At 36.0% G+C, this 17,022-nt stretch overlaps 1 protein-coding gene across 4 annotated transcripts in view; it reads right to left on the bottom strand.

Annotated features, from left to right (window-relative positions):
• LOC109854844 (BAI1-associated protein 3) overlaps nucleotides 1-17,022 on the bottom strand; it is a 63,020-nt gene that overhangs the window by 8,832 nt on the left and 37,166 nt on the right. For all 4 annotated transcript variants that reach the window (XM_020428375.1, XM_020428386.1, XM_020428396.1 and 1 more), the window contains exons 4-16: nucleotides 7,933-8,104; nucleotides 5,956-6,123; nucleotides 5,786-5,852; nucleotides 5,116-5,305; nucleotides 3,029-3,175; nucleotides 2,857-2,901; nucleotides 2,604-2,760; nucleotides 2,333-2,536; nucleotides 1,621-1,779; nucleotides 1,326-1,495; nucleotides 1,072-1,179; nucleotides 793-942; nucleotides 478-529 (exon numbers count right to left, since the gene is read on the bottom strand). In XM_020428375.1, the coding sequence (XP_020283964.1) occupies nucleotides 478-529; nucleotides 793-942; nucleotides 1,072-1,179; nucleotides 1,326-1,495; nucleotides 1,621-1,779; nucleotides 2,333-2,536; nucleotides 2,604-2,760; nucleotides 2,857-2,901; nucleotides 3,029-3,175; nucleotides 5,116-5,305; nucleotides 5,786-5,852; nucleotides 5,956-6,123; nucleotides 7,933-8,104 (1,789 nt within the window). The remainder of the gene's footprint in view (nucleotides 1-477; nucleotides 530-792; nucleotides 943-1,071; nucleotides 1,180-1,325; nucleotides 1,496-1,620; nucleotides 1,780-2,332; nucleotides 2,537-2,603; nucleotides 2,761-2,856; nucleotides 2,902-3,028; nucleotides 3,176-5,115; nucleotides 5,306-5,785; nucleotides 5,853-5,955; nucleotides 6,124-7,932; nucleotides 8,105-17,022) is intronic.

Genomic DNA, 17,022 nt, shown 5'->3' with positions numbered 1-17,022 from the left:
ATAAATTTTCGGGACACTCTATATATAAACAAGAATATGTATTGTTATTTCGCTGCAAGAACGTCGACCGGATTTATTTTACAAATGTGAGCGTAAGTTTGTTTTTTAATTTGATTTTTCGTCAAAGTAAACTCACAAAAATCAAACACATTCGATTGATAACGTATTCTGTAATGTGATTTCCATCTTTTGTAATTTAAGCGGAGATAAAATTGAATCGCGAAATTAATTTTTAGTTTTCAGAAAGATTTTTTTTTTGTAACAATGTTCTGCACGATCGACGTCTTGAATAAAGCGCTTAAGCCAAACATAGCACATCCAGCTTCACGACACAGTGAATAAAAAATAATGACGTGTTATGTGACAGTGTGACTCTGACGCGGTATTGTTTACTAAATCACAAATAGTGAAAACCCAGTCATATAAAGTTTTTCATTATCCGTTCACGAGAAACGCTTCTTTCACTTGCTTTCTTACCAGCTTTTCCAGTTGTTTATAAACTGCCGAGAAATATGGCACACCGTTCGTGCTGAAAGCATAAATTTGAGTGTCAAATTATTCGCTGCGCGATATAAATTATTTACATTTCCGCATATAATGTCGTTTTTACAAAACATTTTATTATAAACAAGAATAATAAAGATTGTAACAATAAAAAGAAAAAATAATAAATATTTGTTAATAGAAAGAAAGTTCTTACGTTCTAAGAGTATTCCCTGTTTTCGAGTTTCAAGTTTTTTGCTGCAGGGATTTGCACGTTTTTTCCAATGTAGATTCGAGTGAAAAACTTACCTTTCAAAGAGACTGTTGTAATATGAAAGACCCTGCTCCAGATCAACTAGTAATGTGGTTACCAAGTTCGTAAAGTCTTGCAGGACTCGATCGATGTCCTGATCAGGCTCTTGATCATAGCACATTGTCTGTTGTCTGGTATCTTCGTACCTGTAAAATTCAGATCAAGTTGACGAAGAGGTTCGGCACTGTCTGCATTAACAACTTTTTCAAAAGAGAAAGTACAACTAAAGAACTATAGTTTGTTAAAAAAGCATTTTATTATTGTTTTCGATTTACCATTCAAGAGTTCCTTTTCTAAGAGCGGTAATAATTTCTCCTCGAATTTCCTTGTTAAATGGACAGCAAGTTCGGAAAGCCTTCATATTTGAGAGTAGCCCTAAGCATCTGCATTGTAACAATAATATAATTTTGCACATAAATTATTCAAGTATAAAATTTATAGATAATTTTTTTTATCGAAGATAATAAAAAAAGTTTATAAATTTGTTATATTTCTAGAAAGATATGGTTTTTCTTTTTCTCTCCCTCACCTGAGCAGATAATCCAGTTTCGATATGGTCGGTCTGTGCAGCGGCGGATACAGCACTCGGTGTTGTCTGACTTTTTTCAAAGACATCTCCAAGAAATCATTGAAAGAATCCGCCAGGCATTGTTCCGCATCGCGTGACAGAGTTTCGGTGTGCCATCGATTGTCGAGTTCCTGAATTCGAGACGTTGTAGTTCAAACTTGTAAGTGTTATTTAACGAGTTCACACATTAGTGCGCAACATTGGTTTCCCGTATAAGACGGTCGAAATGCAGAACTGCTGCGGTCACTGAAGTTACCTGGAGAAGACGATGAAGTGTTCGCGGATCGACTGCAGGCTGTCGGGAACTCGCCACCCATCGTATCAAAGCCTGCTGCAATTCGGTCACGTCGCCCTGCACGGCGTGTTGATGTAGGATTGTCAATGCAGTTTGCGGCAGTTCGCCAGTAAAGTCTTCCTGAAGAACACGCAAGCGCGTGTATATGAAGACACGGTCTAATTAATATCCATTTAGTTTCAAATTACGCGAATAAATCGATATATGTCTCAAATGTATGAAATCGTAATTTACGCGATAATTTAACTGACTACTGTGACAAAAAGATAAAAAACTTTAAAACAATAATAAAAACACAAAATAAAATATATATATATATATTACAAGTATTATGTATATTTATAAATATGTTATTTATATATTTTGATTAAAACTTCTATTGTATTTTATATGTTCTCTCGCATTTTATATATTCAAAGTGTTATATTTGTTTTTCTATATTTTTTTCTCTCTCTTGTGTGTGTGTAATAAATCTATGATTACGTATATCACGTAACATGTAACTGTGGATAATTTCGTACTACACGTCTAGTAAACATGACGAGAAAGATGTATAGTATTCGTATCGTCTTACGGGCAAATATTTATTAACCCTGATACACGCAATATATAATAAATATAATATGTTTCACACACAAGTGTGTAACAAGTGCATGTAGTGAATGTTACGTACTCCTTGTTTGTTCATTTCATGATTAAGGAAAACCGTATACAGCCTTTCCTGCTGTCTCAGCTCGCCCCAATTATCTTCCTCAGACGTCCCGCGGTCTTCTCTTGTCGACAGCCATAATTTCAGTCTAATTCTACCCTGGATATTACTTCTTTGTGTGCGCGCTTCCAGTTTGTACCACTGATCCACTCCGGTGCTCGGAATATCCTGCGTAAGGATCGCGCACAAATAACTCTCTCTCTTGCACATTATCTATAATGAATCGAACACTCACCACAAGAGGGATATTCACACAGCCTAGAAAGTCGTCCTGACTACCGGTTCTAGCACTCTGCGCGATCTGTTTGAAGAATCGTCCAAGCCCTTTCACACCTCGCACCTCGTTGAGTTTGATTACCGCGTCGAACACCGAGGACTCGTCGTCGTGGTCCCTGAAATTGTCATTGCACATTTTGCACAGTTCAACGCTTCAAAACATTACTTAAAAGTAAAAAAAATGTTTCAATATTCACGTGTCGAACACTCACCATATGTCCAAATGGAGAATGTCTGTGTTGATGTCGTCGATGTCGCTGAAAGAGGAATCGGTGTACGATTATGCACGAGAACACGGAGTTGCGTTATTTAGACTAATGAACAGAATATCGCAATTGCAAGCGCCAATTACAAAAGGGATCAGACCCTAAAAGATTCGCTTACAAACGGAACTTCTCGTTCCATCGCGGGCTCAGCGTGTGCGGCTTCACCGAGGTAGCTCGTATAAACTTCGCGGGTAAAGCACCGCTTAAGGACTCGCGGTGTTCCCGTCTGCTGCTGTGCTCCTTGCGCTTAAACGAAAGCCTGAAACTAAATTTATAAATAGTCGTATTTTATTAATTGTTATTTTAATGCACTTAGCGCCGATCTCCGTTTGTAATGAATCTTCGAATCTACAATAGTTTTTCATTTGTTTTAAGTTTTTATTTTATCCGACAACTTATCCTTTTCGTCGGCGAAGACGGACGCGTCTAACAATCACATATTAATTGTAACAAAATATTAAAAAATATTAGTGTAAATAGAAGTAACCACACACACACACACACACAAGATACAAATTTATCGCATCTATAACATTTTTTTCCTAAAATTATATGCTACTTTGTTACAATTTTCAAATTTTTTTCAGAAATTGTGTCTATTCTAAAACTTTCTGTAAGTTATTAATTTCTCAGTATTGTTTTATAAGTAAACTACTCGCATTGTATTACAACTGGCTTGTGCTAATTTCAAGACTTGAATTTTAGATACACTTTTGCAACATATTTGAAACTCGAATTTTAACTCTAATTAGTAACTTGTGTTGTTGTTTGTTATCGTCGTTGTAAGCAAGTAGAGTAGAATCTAAAGTTTTCCTCACAAGGCTTCTAAATTCTCTATGCCAAAATGCGGCATGACAATCGCAGAATCCGAATAGTATTTCGCGCGCGATCAACTCCTCGTAAAACGTTGCGCGTCTCGTCTACAGCTCGTGATACACTACTCGCTCTCGTTTCTCGTCGCTTAATCACTTATTGCATTAGGTGGCGAGCGAAACAATATATACAGCAAAACGAACTTTCTCTTTCTCTCTCTCTCTCTCTCTCTCTCTCTCAATATTCATGCCTGTTTTACAACCGGGATACTCGCTGTTCACAGAACTTGCTGCATCCGACGCGTCTATTATGTATCGTGTCCCATTGTCGCAAATGTCGTTGGAGTTAGCGAGCGGTAAATACACACATCATCGCACGATACGTGGATCCGTAACACGGCTAGATTGTCGCGTCCCGATTGCTCGGCTTTAATCTGCTATTATTCGGAAAATGTAGCAGATGCAACACCAATACTTTATATAATCCGTTTTACTTCGTATATCCTATTTAAAAGATCTAGGACATGCTACTTCTGTACTCGCTTCTGCACAATTTTGTATACGTGTATCTAAATACTAATCTCAACTGTCAGTGAAATGATATACAAAGAATGTATCAAAAAATAATAAAACTGTTAGAGATGTATTCATTGAAATAACATTCATTAAAAAAATTTAATTATTCACATCTTTATATCAACAAAAAATATGCACAAAATATTTTCTATATTAAAATGTTTTGTTTACGAATTTATAGAGAGATTCGAAACACAAAATCGTTATTTTCCATTTTTTCATTTTCTCATAGTTGTTTTTGTTTAAACATTAAGCTTTCTTTTGTAATATTATGTTACCTCCAGGTGTGCATTTATCTCGAGTAGCACGTCACCAATATTTTATCATCTTGTTGATAACGCTAGGGACACATGCAGTAATATTTTATAATAAACGACATTTTCAAGAGAGCGGACTACTAACACATCATTAATATCAATAACAGCTAACTCTTTTTCACTGCGGAAAAATGTAAAAGGGAAAAGTTCAATTCTACAGAACGCGCTCATTCTCTGTACGAGAAATAAAAAAAGAAAAACTTTGTAGCCACAAATACATATAGAAGTGATTTTATTTGAAAAAAATGAGTAACACATTTTTGTCGTCAGATTAGACTAAATATCTGCTTTATATATAAATTGAAAACGATTTCTAATCAATTTATTCAAAATCTTCTCGCACGTTATTTCACATCGCTTACAGTTATGACGCGATCAAATCGCGAAACCAAACGTGCTAAAAGTTAACAACGATTTATGACAAAGCTTTTGTATGGCTTTCGATTGACGTGAGCTTGATCAATCCCTTCATCAATCATCTCTTTCGAACGTCGACTTACCTATGATGCTTTCGAAGTTTCTCGTGATGCGAATTTTCGTTCTCACCCCCGTCGGACAGAGCGCGGGTAGCTTGTCTCGGGGAAGCCGGGGGTGTGTGGGGCGAATGTGCCGTTAAATTCGTTTGCGGACTCAATGGTGCACTCGCGTTGCCAGGCTGTATGCCCAGCATGCAGTAAGGGTCGCTGAATCCTGAAGCAAAAATCGGAGCACATATATATTTTCATTTATTTTTATTTTTACCACACATGTTATTTTATTTATCAAAGAGTTTATTTTTCATTTAAATTAAATTAAATTCAATTAAAGTAATTTACAATTTTATATAGTTGTTCATTATGTTTTAAATTTGCACAAAACAATCTCGCAATTGGTTCTCTTAAACAATATTTTAATTGCAATGTTTTTGTTGGTTAACGCGTCAATCTTTTCTTTGCAAAAATATTGCGCAAAGTTAAACATTTGTCATAAAGTTTAAAGTAAACACCAAGTATCAAGACTGAGTTTGTTTTGAGAAGAGACTGACGAGAACGCCTTAAATTATTAATTAAACAGAGTGAAACTTCAAACGTTAGTATTTATTTTCGCGTACAGCAAATCTTAGTTGTGAGAAATCTTCATTTAGTGTTAATCGCTCGTAATTCGACTCAAAGCGCATTGAGCGAAACTTACCGTTAACATCCTTCGCCTCAAGTCCGTCGGCTTCGATCACCACCACGCTTAGCACAACGATAGGTGGCTGTGCACAAGGAGATAATAAACAGATAAGTTTCATTTCTTTCATTGTTCTCGGGACAAATCGATGATATCGCAGCGCTTTTGGGAACATAAAACTAACATACTTTTTCTTCCGAGGCAATATTGAGATATCGTCGGTGCTGATCCTGCGGAACTCCAAAGGCTTCCTGAGCGTATCGATACAGATCCTCCTTGTAGTGCGCATATTGTCCTGTGCTGGCGCCTACCGTGTTTTGAATCGTGTAAAGAACTTCTATGTACAACTGTTCCATCTGAAAACAAAAATGCGACGCGCATTTCAATATTTTATAGCATTGTCATATTACTTTTATCAAATATGTAAATTGTAGTACTGATCGCACTCGGCTTTTACTAGCCTTATATTATTTCTCTTATATACTTTCTTTCATAATTTTTTATTGATAAATCACGTCTGTCTTTACGTGATGAAAATTCTAGTAAAGACTCGGTTTTTATTACGCAATTAAAATCATTACGGTATTTATTTGACGAGGAGAAGCGATTATTAAAGCGACTATATTAATTTATTCCAAAAACGACGTGCAGGAGATATTGTTAGACGAGAAGAGGATTAAGTTGCAGCGTAAAGATTTCCTTTGTCTCGTCGAACGATCGTGTTTTTCTGCTCCTTCTTTCGGATATTTCAAGCAATACGGTGTTCATTATACCAAGATAACAAACTTATTTTATGAGAGATAGAACAATAAAACCGATAGAAGAGCATTTGCGTTTTCGTTGACCGAATTTGTACTTTTCTATTCGTAAAAATACACACACAAGTATATTTCTTGTATTTTATGTAAGCGCAAAATTAATGAATTTAAAAAAAAGTCTCTTGCATTTTATATAAAAATTACGTTGAACATTGTCTCTGTATCATATGTTCATTATCTCTTATATATTATTTATTACTTTAGAAAACAGACGCAATTTACATATTTATGAAAAATTACTATAAACTCAGCAATACATCTACGTTGCAACGTTATTTTTCAATATTTTATTTTTATTTAATTTGTTTTTACTTTTTCTTATTTAACAATGATACAACGTTAACAGCTTTCCGTTCTCTATTATTTTCTCTTAAAACGTAGCAAACAACATAGCTTTTACGTCGAAGAGGAAATACGAATGAGGATTAAATAGAGCTAGTAATGACAGAAACAACGTATGTAAGAGAGAAAAAGAAGAAAAACACTGAAATGATTAGCTTGACATGGAAACCTCGTTGAAAATCTCACGACTTTTGTAGAAATGTTATTTACTTAAGAGCGTTTTTTCTCTCCGAAGGTTATTTCTTTTATTTTACGTGAGTCGAGAGCGCTTGACACATACACACACACTACACACACGACAATATGAAAAATGGCGCGAGTACTTCTAGGAATCTAGATCAAAGAGAAGTTGCGAATGATATATTTTTTATTATACTTCTGTCGAGTTTGCGACATCGCACGAGCCGACAAATATTATCTATCACTTAAGAAATTGCGCGAACGATCGCGAATTCGAATTTTAACATTAGAAATTGCAAAGTTGGAATCATCATCTCACACATATCCGTTGCTACGTCAAAACCTCAAGCGGAACGTATTTACTTTCGTTAGGAGCTACTTACTGTCTGTTATTCTCCCGATAAACTGCTGAACGCGCCCGTCTGACCCGCGGCTGATTTTATCCACTTAGGATAATACCTCAAATAGAACGAGCGTAAACTATTCGACCGCATGCAAGCTCGCTGCAACGTGTGGAATAACACGTGCTAAATGCAACGATGCTGCGTTGCATGTGATTCGATCAGAGCGCGAAGATGCGGAAGATTGGCCGCTAATTCGTTTAGTAATGATCGAGGAACAGTTTTCCCGGGATTTGTAAAATATATACGATCTAGGTGGAATAAATTACGAATCTTGCAGCACACAAATAATAGAGAACAAAAAGTCACTCGAGAATTTTTATAATAAATATTTTTATAATAAATTCTTAAAATTAACATTTAAAATAATTGTTGCATTAAAAAGACAGAAATAGTTACGTGACATAACGTGAACTACATTGACCTCTTTTTTGCCCAGCCGATACGGTTGCGAGGTCAAAGTTGAGTCTCTAGACGGCGGTGGCGGTTCCTTGGCTCTTTCCTCCACTTCCTGAAGAACAACGAGTCTTCGATTCTCCTGTTTCCACGATAAAGCAGTAAAGCTCTCGAAGAAGGATCCATCTGTTTCTTGAACACTGTACAAATAAATTGTGACAAAAAAAATAATTTTCTTCTTATATATTTGTTTGTGACAACAAAACAAATATTGTATAATATATATGTTAGTTTTTAAATTATAATAATTTACTACGTGTGACTTTTCAAGACTTATTATCTGACATACACACAGTAACACCGTGTTTATGTACATGTACGTGCAAAGTTTACTCGTTGATAAACACAAATATTAATTTTGTGGTTATATCAAACTAGTACGTGTCACCAAACCGTACACACCTCGCACTTGCTATATTTAGCAACACACGCAAATGTTTTTCTAAGCAAATCCTGATTTTCTATTTATCGATATTGCGCACAATTAATTAACTCACATACACATTTTTACGATATAGTTGAAAGTGTGAAATTGCTAAGTATTCGATACGTGCTAACAAATCGAAAAAAACAAATAAATATTGACGGTCATCGTATCACCAGCGTTCCGTGTAGTGTGCAATTTGAATTCATAAATATAAAATGTTATTACTTCACTCCGTGTGTCGACGATATTGGCGCTCTCGCGCGTGTACACGCAATCTCGCGAAACTATCGATCGCTATCAACACATTAGAATTTGAACGTTATGCGGCGCATATGCGTTTCGAATGAGTTAACGAACAAGCAAACAGCAGGAATCTTGAGTCGTAGTCGAGCAGTATATGTTTTTCATATAGCTATTTCTTTACGCGTGTGCATCTATTGATTATATTAATCGGCTTGTAGAAGATTTCTTCTGTTGATTTTGATAAACAATTTTAAAGAGGATTAACCACATATATATACAATCTGAACAAAATTTGTACCTCCTGTACAGAAAAAATTTATACGCACTGATAACTTTGTGTTTATTAACTTTGTTTGATTTCAGACAATATCCTAATACACGTGACATCGCAACATACGTATTACGGATAATCCTACAAGTGTTGACATGTTACATCCTAGCGTCAAGGAGCAAAACCGAGACCGAGTAATTAACGTGATCACCTTGTGACGTCATTTTGACCAGTTACGTCTGTACAGCCTTTGATGGGAAATAGCGTTTCCCGTTAACGCGAGAGCTCGATTGGAATCAAGGTGATCAAGTAGCCTCGAAAACGCGGGTATTAGCGGGAAGATTGTTACGCAACGTGACAGTGAAAATCTATAATTGTTTCAAGGTGATAAAAATCTCGATAGTTAGATCTAGATGTATGCGGGCGTGTCGTTGATAAGAACATATTCTATATATATGTACATGCACGTGTGTGCTCGAATTAAACTGGTTGCGCGCACACAGCCTTGCTGTTGGTTTTCTTTATACGCTTTTTCGCTTATAAAGCAAAGAGATTAAACCTTCGCAAATGTGATGAGTTACAATGAGACGCGAGTGTACAACAGGATTAGTTTGCTCTTTTTAGCAGTGGCATAATTTTAATAAAATTTTTCTTTCTCTTTCTAGTGTTTATAATGGCAAAAAGTATATTTTGTAATAACAAACGTTCTCTCAAAATAAAACACACGTGTAGTCATATTTAATACATTATATTTATTATATTGTTTTTATTATATTTCATTAATATTGACAAAGAGCTCAGCACACAGTAATACAGAACAGATAGGAAAGACTTAACCAAGCTCAAAAATAAAATATAAAATATATAAATATTGAAATATATGTGTAATAATTATAGTAACATACACAAATGTGTAATTATTATAGTAACACATTACATAAATTTTCTTTTTTTTTTCCAATAGGCGTGTTATTTTGTCTTTATTCCGCCCTGCTGCATTATCATACTTATACCGATTGACGCCGTGACATTTGCAGCCATTTTGTTTTCCGGCTACCGTGTTCAAAAGGTTCACATCGCCGGGAATATCGCAGTGAAAAATCGCATCTTATCCCTTTCGTGTTTCAAAGCCTTTACTTGCAGCAAGATAGCATGCAAAAAATTGAACAGAAAAAAAAAGCGCTATGAATTAAAAAGCACAGCTCAGAATTCGAACTCCAGGTTGTTTGCATAATACGCAATATCGACGACAACTTTCTTTTTATAGCCTGCATAATTCGTGAATCAACGTGTTAATTGCTCGAGCGGCCCTAGGTTTTTACATCTTAATAACGGTCTTATAATTAAAAAGCAATTGATCGGTCTCTTTCAATTAATTCAAGTTTTAATTAAGTAAAAGATAAATGATTTTACACAATTTAAAGAGAGAGAAGGAAAGAGAAAGTGAGAGAGAGAGAGCTCGCTTGTTTAATTGCAATATGAAAAAGTGTATGCAATTTTATTTTCATTTCCGTAGCAAGCGAGGCATAAAAAAAAAGAAATTATGTAACGCACGTACGAGTTAGATGCATTTATTTGATTTCGTGTCTCTCAATGTTAGAAAAAATTTACTCTTTCCAAAAATACATATGGATATTTTATGTCAAAAAAAAAACACGCAATAGAATTTCGACGATCTTTCTGGCAATAAAAAGTTTCCAAAGAAGTAACTTAGAAGACCTTCGAGTTGGGGGCGGAATTCTATATTTGTAACGAAATATCGATCGCTGCGCAAACTGAGATATTCTCTTTATTCCACATGCAACTTACTTCATTTGCGTAAAATGAGAGAAATTTATGCAAAATCTTATCCTTCTTCATTCACTGTCACAGATATATAATGTTACAGTCAAGTGACGAGAGAAAGAGAGAGAGAGAGAGAGCGGGATCTAAATCAGGAGGGAGTCCAAAGCACGTTACCGTGAAGATACGAAGAGGACAATAATGCTGTCTCTCACTGTGGCTTTTTACAAGGGAACTGGTTAAGCGCGCTGTTAGCTGTTCGCAAGAAGACGAGAAAATATGTTGCGGACGGAACACAACGAGCCGTGGGTATTTCACGTAATGGAATCCGAAAGCGTACTCACGACATTCTTATCGTCATTGTCCTACCGTTGAGGATATCTCTGCTGTGAATCGTAATTCGATCAAAGTAGAACTTACTCCTAAACCTTCAATGCTCGACTTTCAAAGATACACTTACGTAGATTACGGTTCTTTAATTATAAAAAAAAAGAGCAATTTTTTTGTACTACATTTAAGTATCTTCTTTCAAATATTTTTTTGTATGTATAAAAAAAAGTACAAAGATATATTTAAACCTTAAACCAAAAAACCAGTCACAAAAAATTTCTTTATATAATATTTTAATATTTAACATTTTTTCTATATTAGATTTTCCATGTATTTCTATTTATATTTTTTCTGATAATAATTAATACACCGAGTTTGAATTTACCATGGTTTTCTTTTCACGTACTTTTATCCTCGTCAATGTAAACAGGTTTGCGCGCAAAATTACGCGCGATAATTTAACTTTACGTGTCGCATAATATTTCCAAGGCTGCATCTGATTACCGAGTTGTAACTTGTTTAATTGTTATTTAATGACTTTTCTCTGGCGCTTGCTGCAAAATTACGCTAGTCCGCTGCTGTTTTTCTTCAGAACGGTGATAAGCGAAGATGAAGGTACGAGCGATAAGAGATTATTGCACGCGGACGGTGTATGTTTAAAATAATATAGACCGAGCACGAACATTTTTTTTCTGTAGGGTAGCATTAATTTCTTGTTCTTATGAAATGTAATACGGCAGTCAGATCTGATTGACTATAGCCGTTTAGATTACTTTGTACAAATTACTTTCGATTTTCTGAAATAACGAAATTAAAGATCCAACGCTTCTTTTTAATATCAATATTTTAAATTATATACATTTTATATCAAACTGTCAAAATTGCAACTCAAATAGTCAAAAATTAATCAGCGTCGCGAAAGAGGCGACAATATTTTTGAGAGATTTAAAGAAAAAAAAAAAGAAGAAAGGAAAAACAAATATATATTTTATTTTTTATTGTTACATATTTCTTTATTTTAGCATCTCTATTATGCTAAGGAAAGATTTTTTTAATGAATCTTTATGTGAAAGCCGCGCTTTCTTTTGCTTGACATTGTAAGGCGTTGAAATGGTGCGCTTTAGAGAAGAGACCTCCTATCCCATAGACGACTCGCTTCATAAACGAGCGTGAATATTTCACATCTCTCAGAGGTTCTCTTAAAATCTCGGAATCGTACATTCGAACTGGGTGCGTTGTTTCTTTCCGGTTATATATGTAACGTTGATTTTCTTTTTTGCTACAGAAATCCAGAATTTGCGTGAGCGAACTTAACGTTTTGCTTTTTGTTTTTTCGATAACACCACGACGTTTTCGAGTACTCAACAAAAAATAAGTCGTTCTATACAAATCGCTCTTGTTTTCGGTTTTTGCCTCGTTTTCATCTTTTTGAAAAAACGTTCTCTTAATTTCAGAGCACTTCATGCAAAGACAATGACAAATTCGCATAATTGGAACTCACGGTAGAAACAGAGAAAGTCGCTCGCTTAAACGAGATCCGGTTGTTGACTCTGCTCGCCCTGTTTTCGCTCATCGAGAATTCGCATAATAAAATTTGCCGCGTTGAAAAAAGTTTTACAAAATTTTCCCGGCGATCTACTCTTGTTACATAATTTGTTACATAATTCGTATACTTTGTATCTGCGGACATACACACTTTCACAAAATGCAAGAGAAATAAACTATTAATAAAATATGTTGTGCCATAATTATGTACATAATTTTTTATGGTATTTTTGATTTAACTTTTTACTGATTATATTATTTGGCGTTGTATATGAAAAGCTTTGCGCGCGCAAATTATTTATTAGGTTCTCCGTGTCTGAACGAAACGAGACGACGTAATCTATGACGACGTATATAATTTTGGCTTTACGACGTAATACAATATTGTCTCAGACGTACAATATTTCTCAGCTTTAGTAGATTGCTACGGGATCAAATAGATGTAATGGATTAGATTAGAGATGTCGCTAATACAACGTGTACAATCTCTCACACGGCTTCGTGACAAGTCTTGACCTTGCCCGTGCCAGATTCACCAACGGGGAAGGAAATAAGTGGGCACATGTTCTCGTTACGGTGGACGGTCAGCTCCAATATCGTATTTCAGGAAAGCCGCGCTCTCTTTCTCTCTCCTTCTCTCTCTCTCCCTTTCTCTCCACGTTCAGCTTGTTAAGCGCGCCTCACTGCGCTAATTTATACAAAGCGGCGGGGTCGCATATTCCGACGGATATACGACGTATTAATAAACGATCCCTACGTATCTCGGAGGCCATCGGGGGCGGTTTTAAGCCCTTGACGAGAGCATATGCGCGTCTTTCGCCCCGTGGATGACGCTCCTCGATGTCGCGTGGGCAGCTTTTGATACCAGATTTAATCCCGTCTACCTGTCCCTTTCGCCCTTCGAATTAGCTCTCGGCGATTAGCTCGTGACGAAAGTGTTCTCAATGATGAATTCAAAAGGGTTTAAATGGTCGAGCGGTCACGCGTGAAGGCTCAACCTCTGATTACACAAATTGGCCCTGTCGACTTTACTTTGCGATCATTTATCTTCATCAAATTGCGATATGTACATCTCTTATTTAATATTAAGTAACGATTTAATTTCACTCGCTTTGTCACCGCTGCTATTTTGTTTCATAAACAAAGGTAAAATTGATCAGAGATTTGTGTATTTTCGTAAAAACTATCTATTTGTATATTGTATTATATATTGTATCTCTATTTTTTTTATCTTTTTTTCATTCAGTTTTGCTTTTTAAAAAACATTATAGAAAAACATGAAACGGCACCGAGAAGAGAAACACAGATAATAAACTCATTAAACGTAATAGTCGAAACACTTTTTTGTCGAACAATTAGCAACTTCTGAAGAAACAAATTGAAATAACTGGAAATAACAGTTTGCGCCCCAGTAAAACAGTAAACACACTTTCTGTAAATTGTTACAGAATTTCTGCGCAATGACGCAATTTTTCTATGTTAATTTCTGCAATCTCTCGTGGATTAACGAAAGAAAATATTGTTGCACATAAAATGACGTGAGATGACACATTGCGTTATCCGACAAAATAACAAACCTTGTTACGAAATAATAAAATAGACACTGGATTTTGCTCTTGCGCGTGGATTACAATGTAAAAAGAATATTACAGCAAACAACGAGGCGAGTAGAAATGTAACTGGTACGTGAGGATTCTTGATTTCTGCTTGATTATTTATTTGCGCAAACATTTGCGTTTCGCGATGAAAATGAGAAACAAATTTGTCGCAGGTGTATTTTCATTCGTGATGTCCGCGATGTTATTTGATATTTTTCAACTTTATTCTGCGCGTTTTGTTATTTTTTATATTAATCGTACATAAATTTTTATGGTTTTTTTTAGTAGTATTAAAAAACTGCCGGTATTGTGAAAAATTTTTTAAAAGGAAAAATTATATGCACATTTTAATACGCAATTTTTTCATAAACGTCTTCTGTCTCTGCTAGAAATCTCTTCACAGAGAAGTTCTTTTTTAGACTCAAATTAAGTCGGCGACAAGTGTTAGAAAGCTGATGTTCTGTTCCTTTGCATAGGACTTCTCCTTTAATCCGAAGTCTTTTATGGTATTGAAGACGTAGATCGTTATCGGGATATTCATAAAGAAGTCTCTCTCTCAGGAAAAAGACACAGTATGATTAAGATTAAAAGCTACAACCGCGTCGTCGTCTGCACTTTAATTCCCTTCGAGGATTTGCAACTGCAGCCGTGGGCTTATTGAGGTCGAGGCTAAATTACACGAATAATTGTTAAATTTTTTATTTTCTCATTATGAAGTTTTTAGAAAAACATCTTACGTACTCGTGTATATCACATATATATATATATATATATTAATATTAGACATTTTTATTTATTCTTCGACAACATTTACTCGTATCATTTATCGCAACATTGTTTTTGTACGATATGAAACGAAAGTGACTAGTTCCTGTCTACGAGGCAAATGCTTTGTCACGCGTTCGTGTCGCGATACGCAGCGAAATCTTTTCAAATTCTGATATTTCATCTCATTAGCGTATCTTCCTTATCAAAAACGAAGCTAATGATGACGCGTCTTTTTCTTTTCATTACTTATTTTTGTATATTTTCTTCGCGACTCGTCACTCCGTTTCGACCATCTCCACTACTCACGACCGATTGATCGATCTAATATCTGATCTCGCACCTGCCTGTCCTTCCGAGCAGGCCAATTTTCTACCCTTCGCGTGCTCGACCGCCTTGAAGAAGGAAAAAAGAGGCAAGAAATTTCACGTGAGAGAGAACCGGCCCCACCCTAGTCAAATATATAAGTCTTGTGAGAAACGCGTTGTTATATTTTATTATATTTAGGAATATTTCCTTGCCGGGATTGTGGCAAGCCGCTCTTCTCGGCACGCGGCTTTTTGTTCGTAGTTTCTAAAATTGTATCGTCCAAAAAATGTAAATATTACATTGTTATTGATATTTACTTTTGAATGGAAGTAACAAAATTATATGTATATTTTTAAAACTGGTATTTTTTATCCGAGAGTTTTATGAAAGCAATTCCCGAAAATGTCTCTTCGCCATTTATCACTGACGAAAATCTCCCTTTACTGAATCAAATAATCCGCCGTGATATTGCTGATAAAAGATTTTTTTGACAGAATCTTATCCCGAAAATGGGAATTTACCAAAGATATATGTGACAAAAAGTTGAAGAGTCACATTCGTTGTTCTCTCATGCACGTTCTTTTATCTCGGTTGAACGTGTTCCACCATAGACCGATAGTTCTTAAGACTACCCGTCGCGTCATCATCTCCATTAAGGCGGCTATATTCTCGGTTCCATTTCCTGCGGGGTGGCCACCGGCGGTGATGGTGTCGACATCGATCAGGGTCGCTCTGTGCGTCGATGAACAATAACGACGACGTGCAAACGTCGTCATCGGCGACGTTATATCGGCACCGGCCATTCGCGTCCCGCGGTGAAAGCCGTACCTACGATCGGCGGGCTAATGCAACTTCTCGCTTGTCATTTGTGTCCGCGGAGTGTAATATCGGTCTTATATCTTCCCGCTTGATAGTCTGAGCCAGGTTATTTTCCACATATAGCGCGTATAACACGCACGTCACTAAGTATAAGCACGTAACAGCTTTGTTTTAATCGAATCTAAGACCCGAGAGATAAAAATCATCGCGCGATATAAACGCGCTTTCTTTTCCTTATTTTCTTTCCCACATTTATCTCGATTTCTTTGCAACAACTTGGATTTTGTAGTACTTATATGGCTTGTGTATCCCGCATTGATCTTTTACTCTTGGATGTGTCTAACAATATCGTAAAATATCGGGCAAAACTCTTATTTCATTCTTTCCGAAGACACGATGCACGTGAATATATATATATATATTTGTGTGTGGCAGGATCGGACAACACTCGTAATGCGGGTTTGTGAAGCGCAAAGTTGTGCTTCGCTGCTCAAAGATGATTTATAAGAAGCTTTCCCTATATTGCGCTCTCTAACATTGAAGAAAACGCTTTACAGAGGCAACTGGCTATTCTTTATTACCGCACTGGATACCGGGTTACGCTACTTTTCCCGACAAAACGTACGCTCGTAAAAGGAACCGTTCTTGCTTGAACGCCGTTTTCTCTGTCTGTGTGTATGTATATGTGTGTGTGTGTGTTCGATGTCGCGCTTTATTTCTATCGCGCGCGCCTTCGTTTTTACTTTACAATTTCTGCTACGGATACTGCGCGGTGTAATGGAGTGGCGCGCGGTGATGTCGAATGTGCTCGAGATATTGATAAAATAATGTTGGACAAAGAAAATTGGAAGTTAGCTGGGACTTTTATTGAGAAAAACCGCTTCGGTTTTTCAATTCATTCCTAATGTTTGACATCTCTCTACTTCGCAATAATGTATTTACGAAACAATAGACATAAAAATATATCTC

This window comes from Pseudomyrmex gracilis, unplaced genomic scaffold, assembly GCF_002006095.1.
Source record: "Pseudomyrmex gracilis isolate BER0280 unplaced genomic scaffold, ASM200609v1 scaffold_3, whole genome shotgun sequence".
Classification (NCBI taxonomy): Eukaryota; Metazoa; Arthropoda; class Insecta; order Hymenoptera; family Formicidae; genus Pseudomyrmex; species Pseudomyrmex gracilis.
The sequence above is the reverse complement of the archived record's forward strand: the minus strand, read 5'-3'. Positions and strand labels throughout refer to the sequence as shown.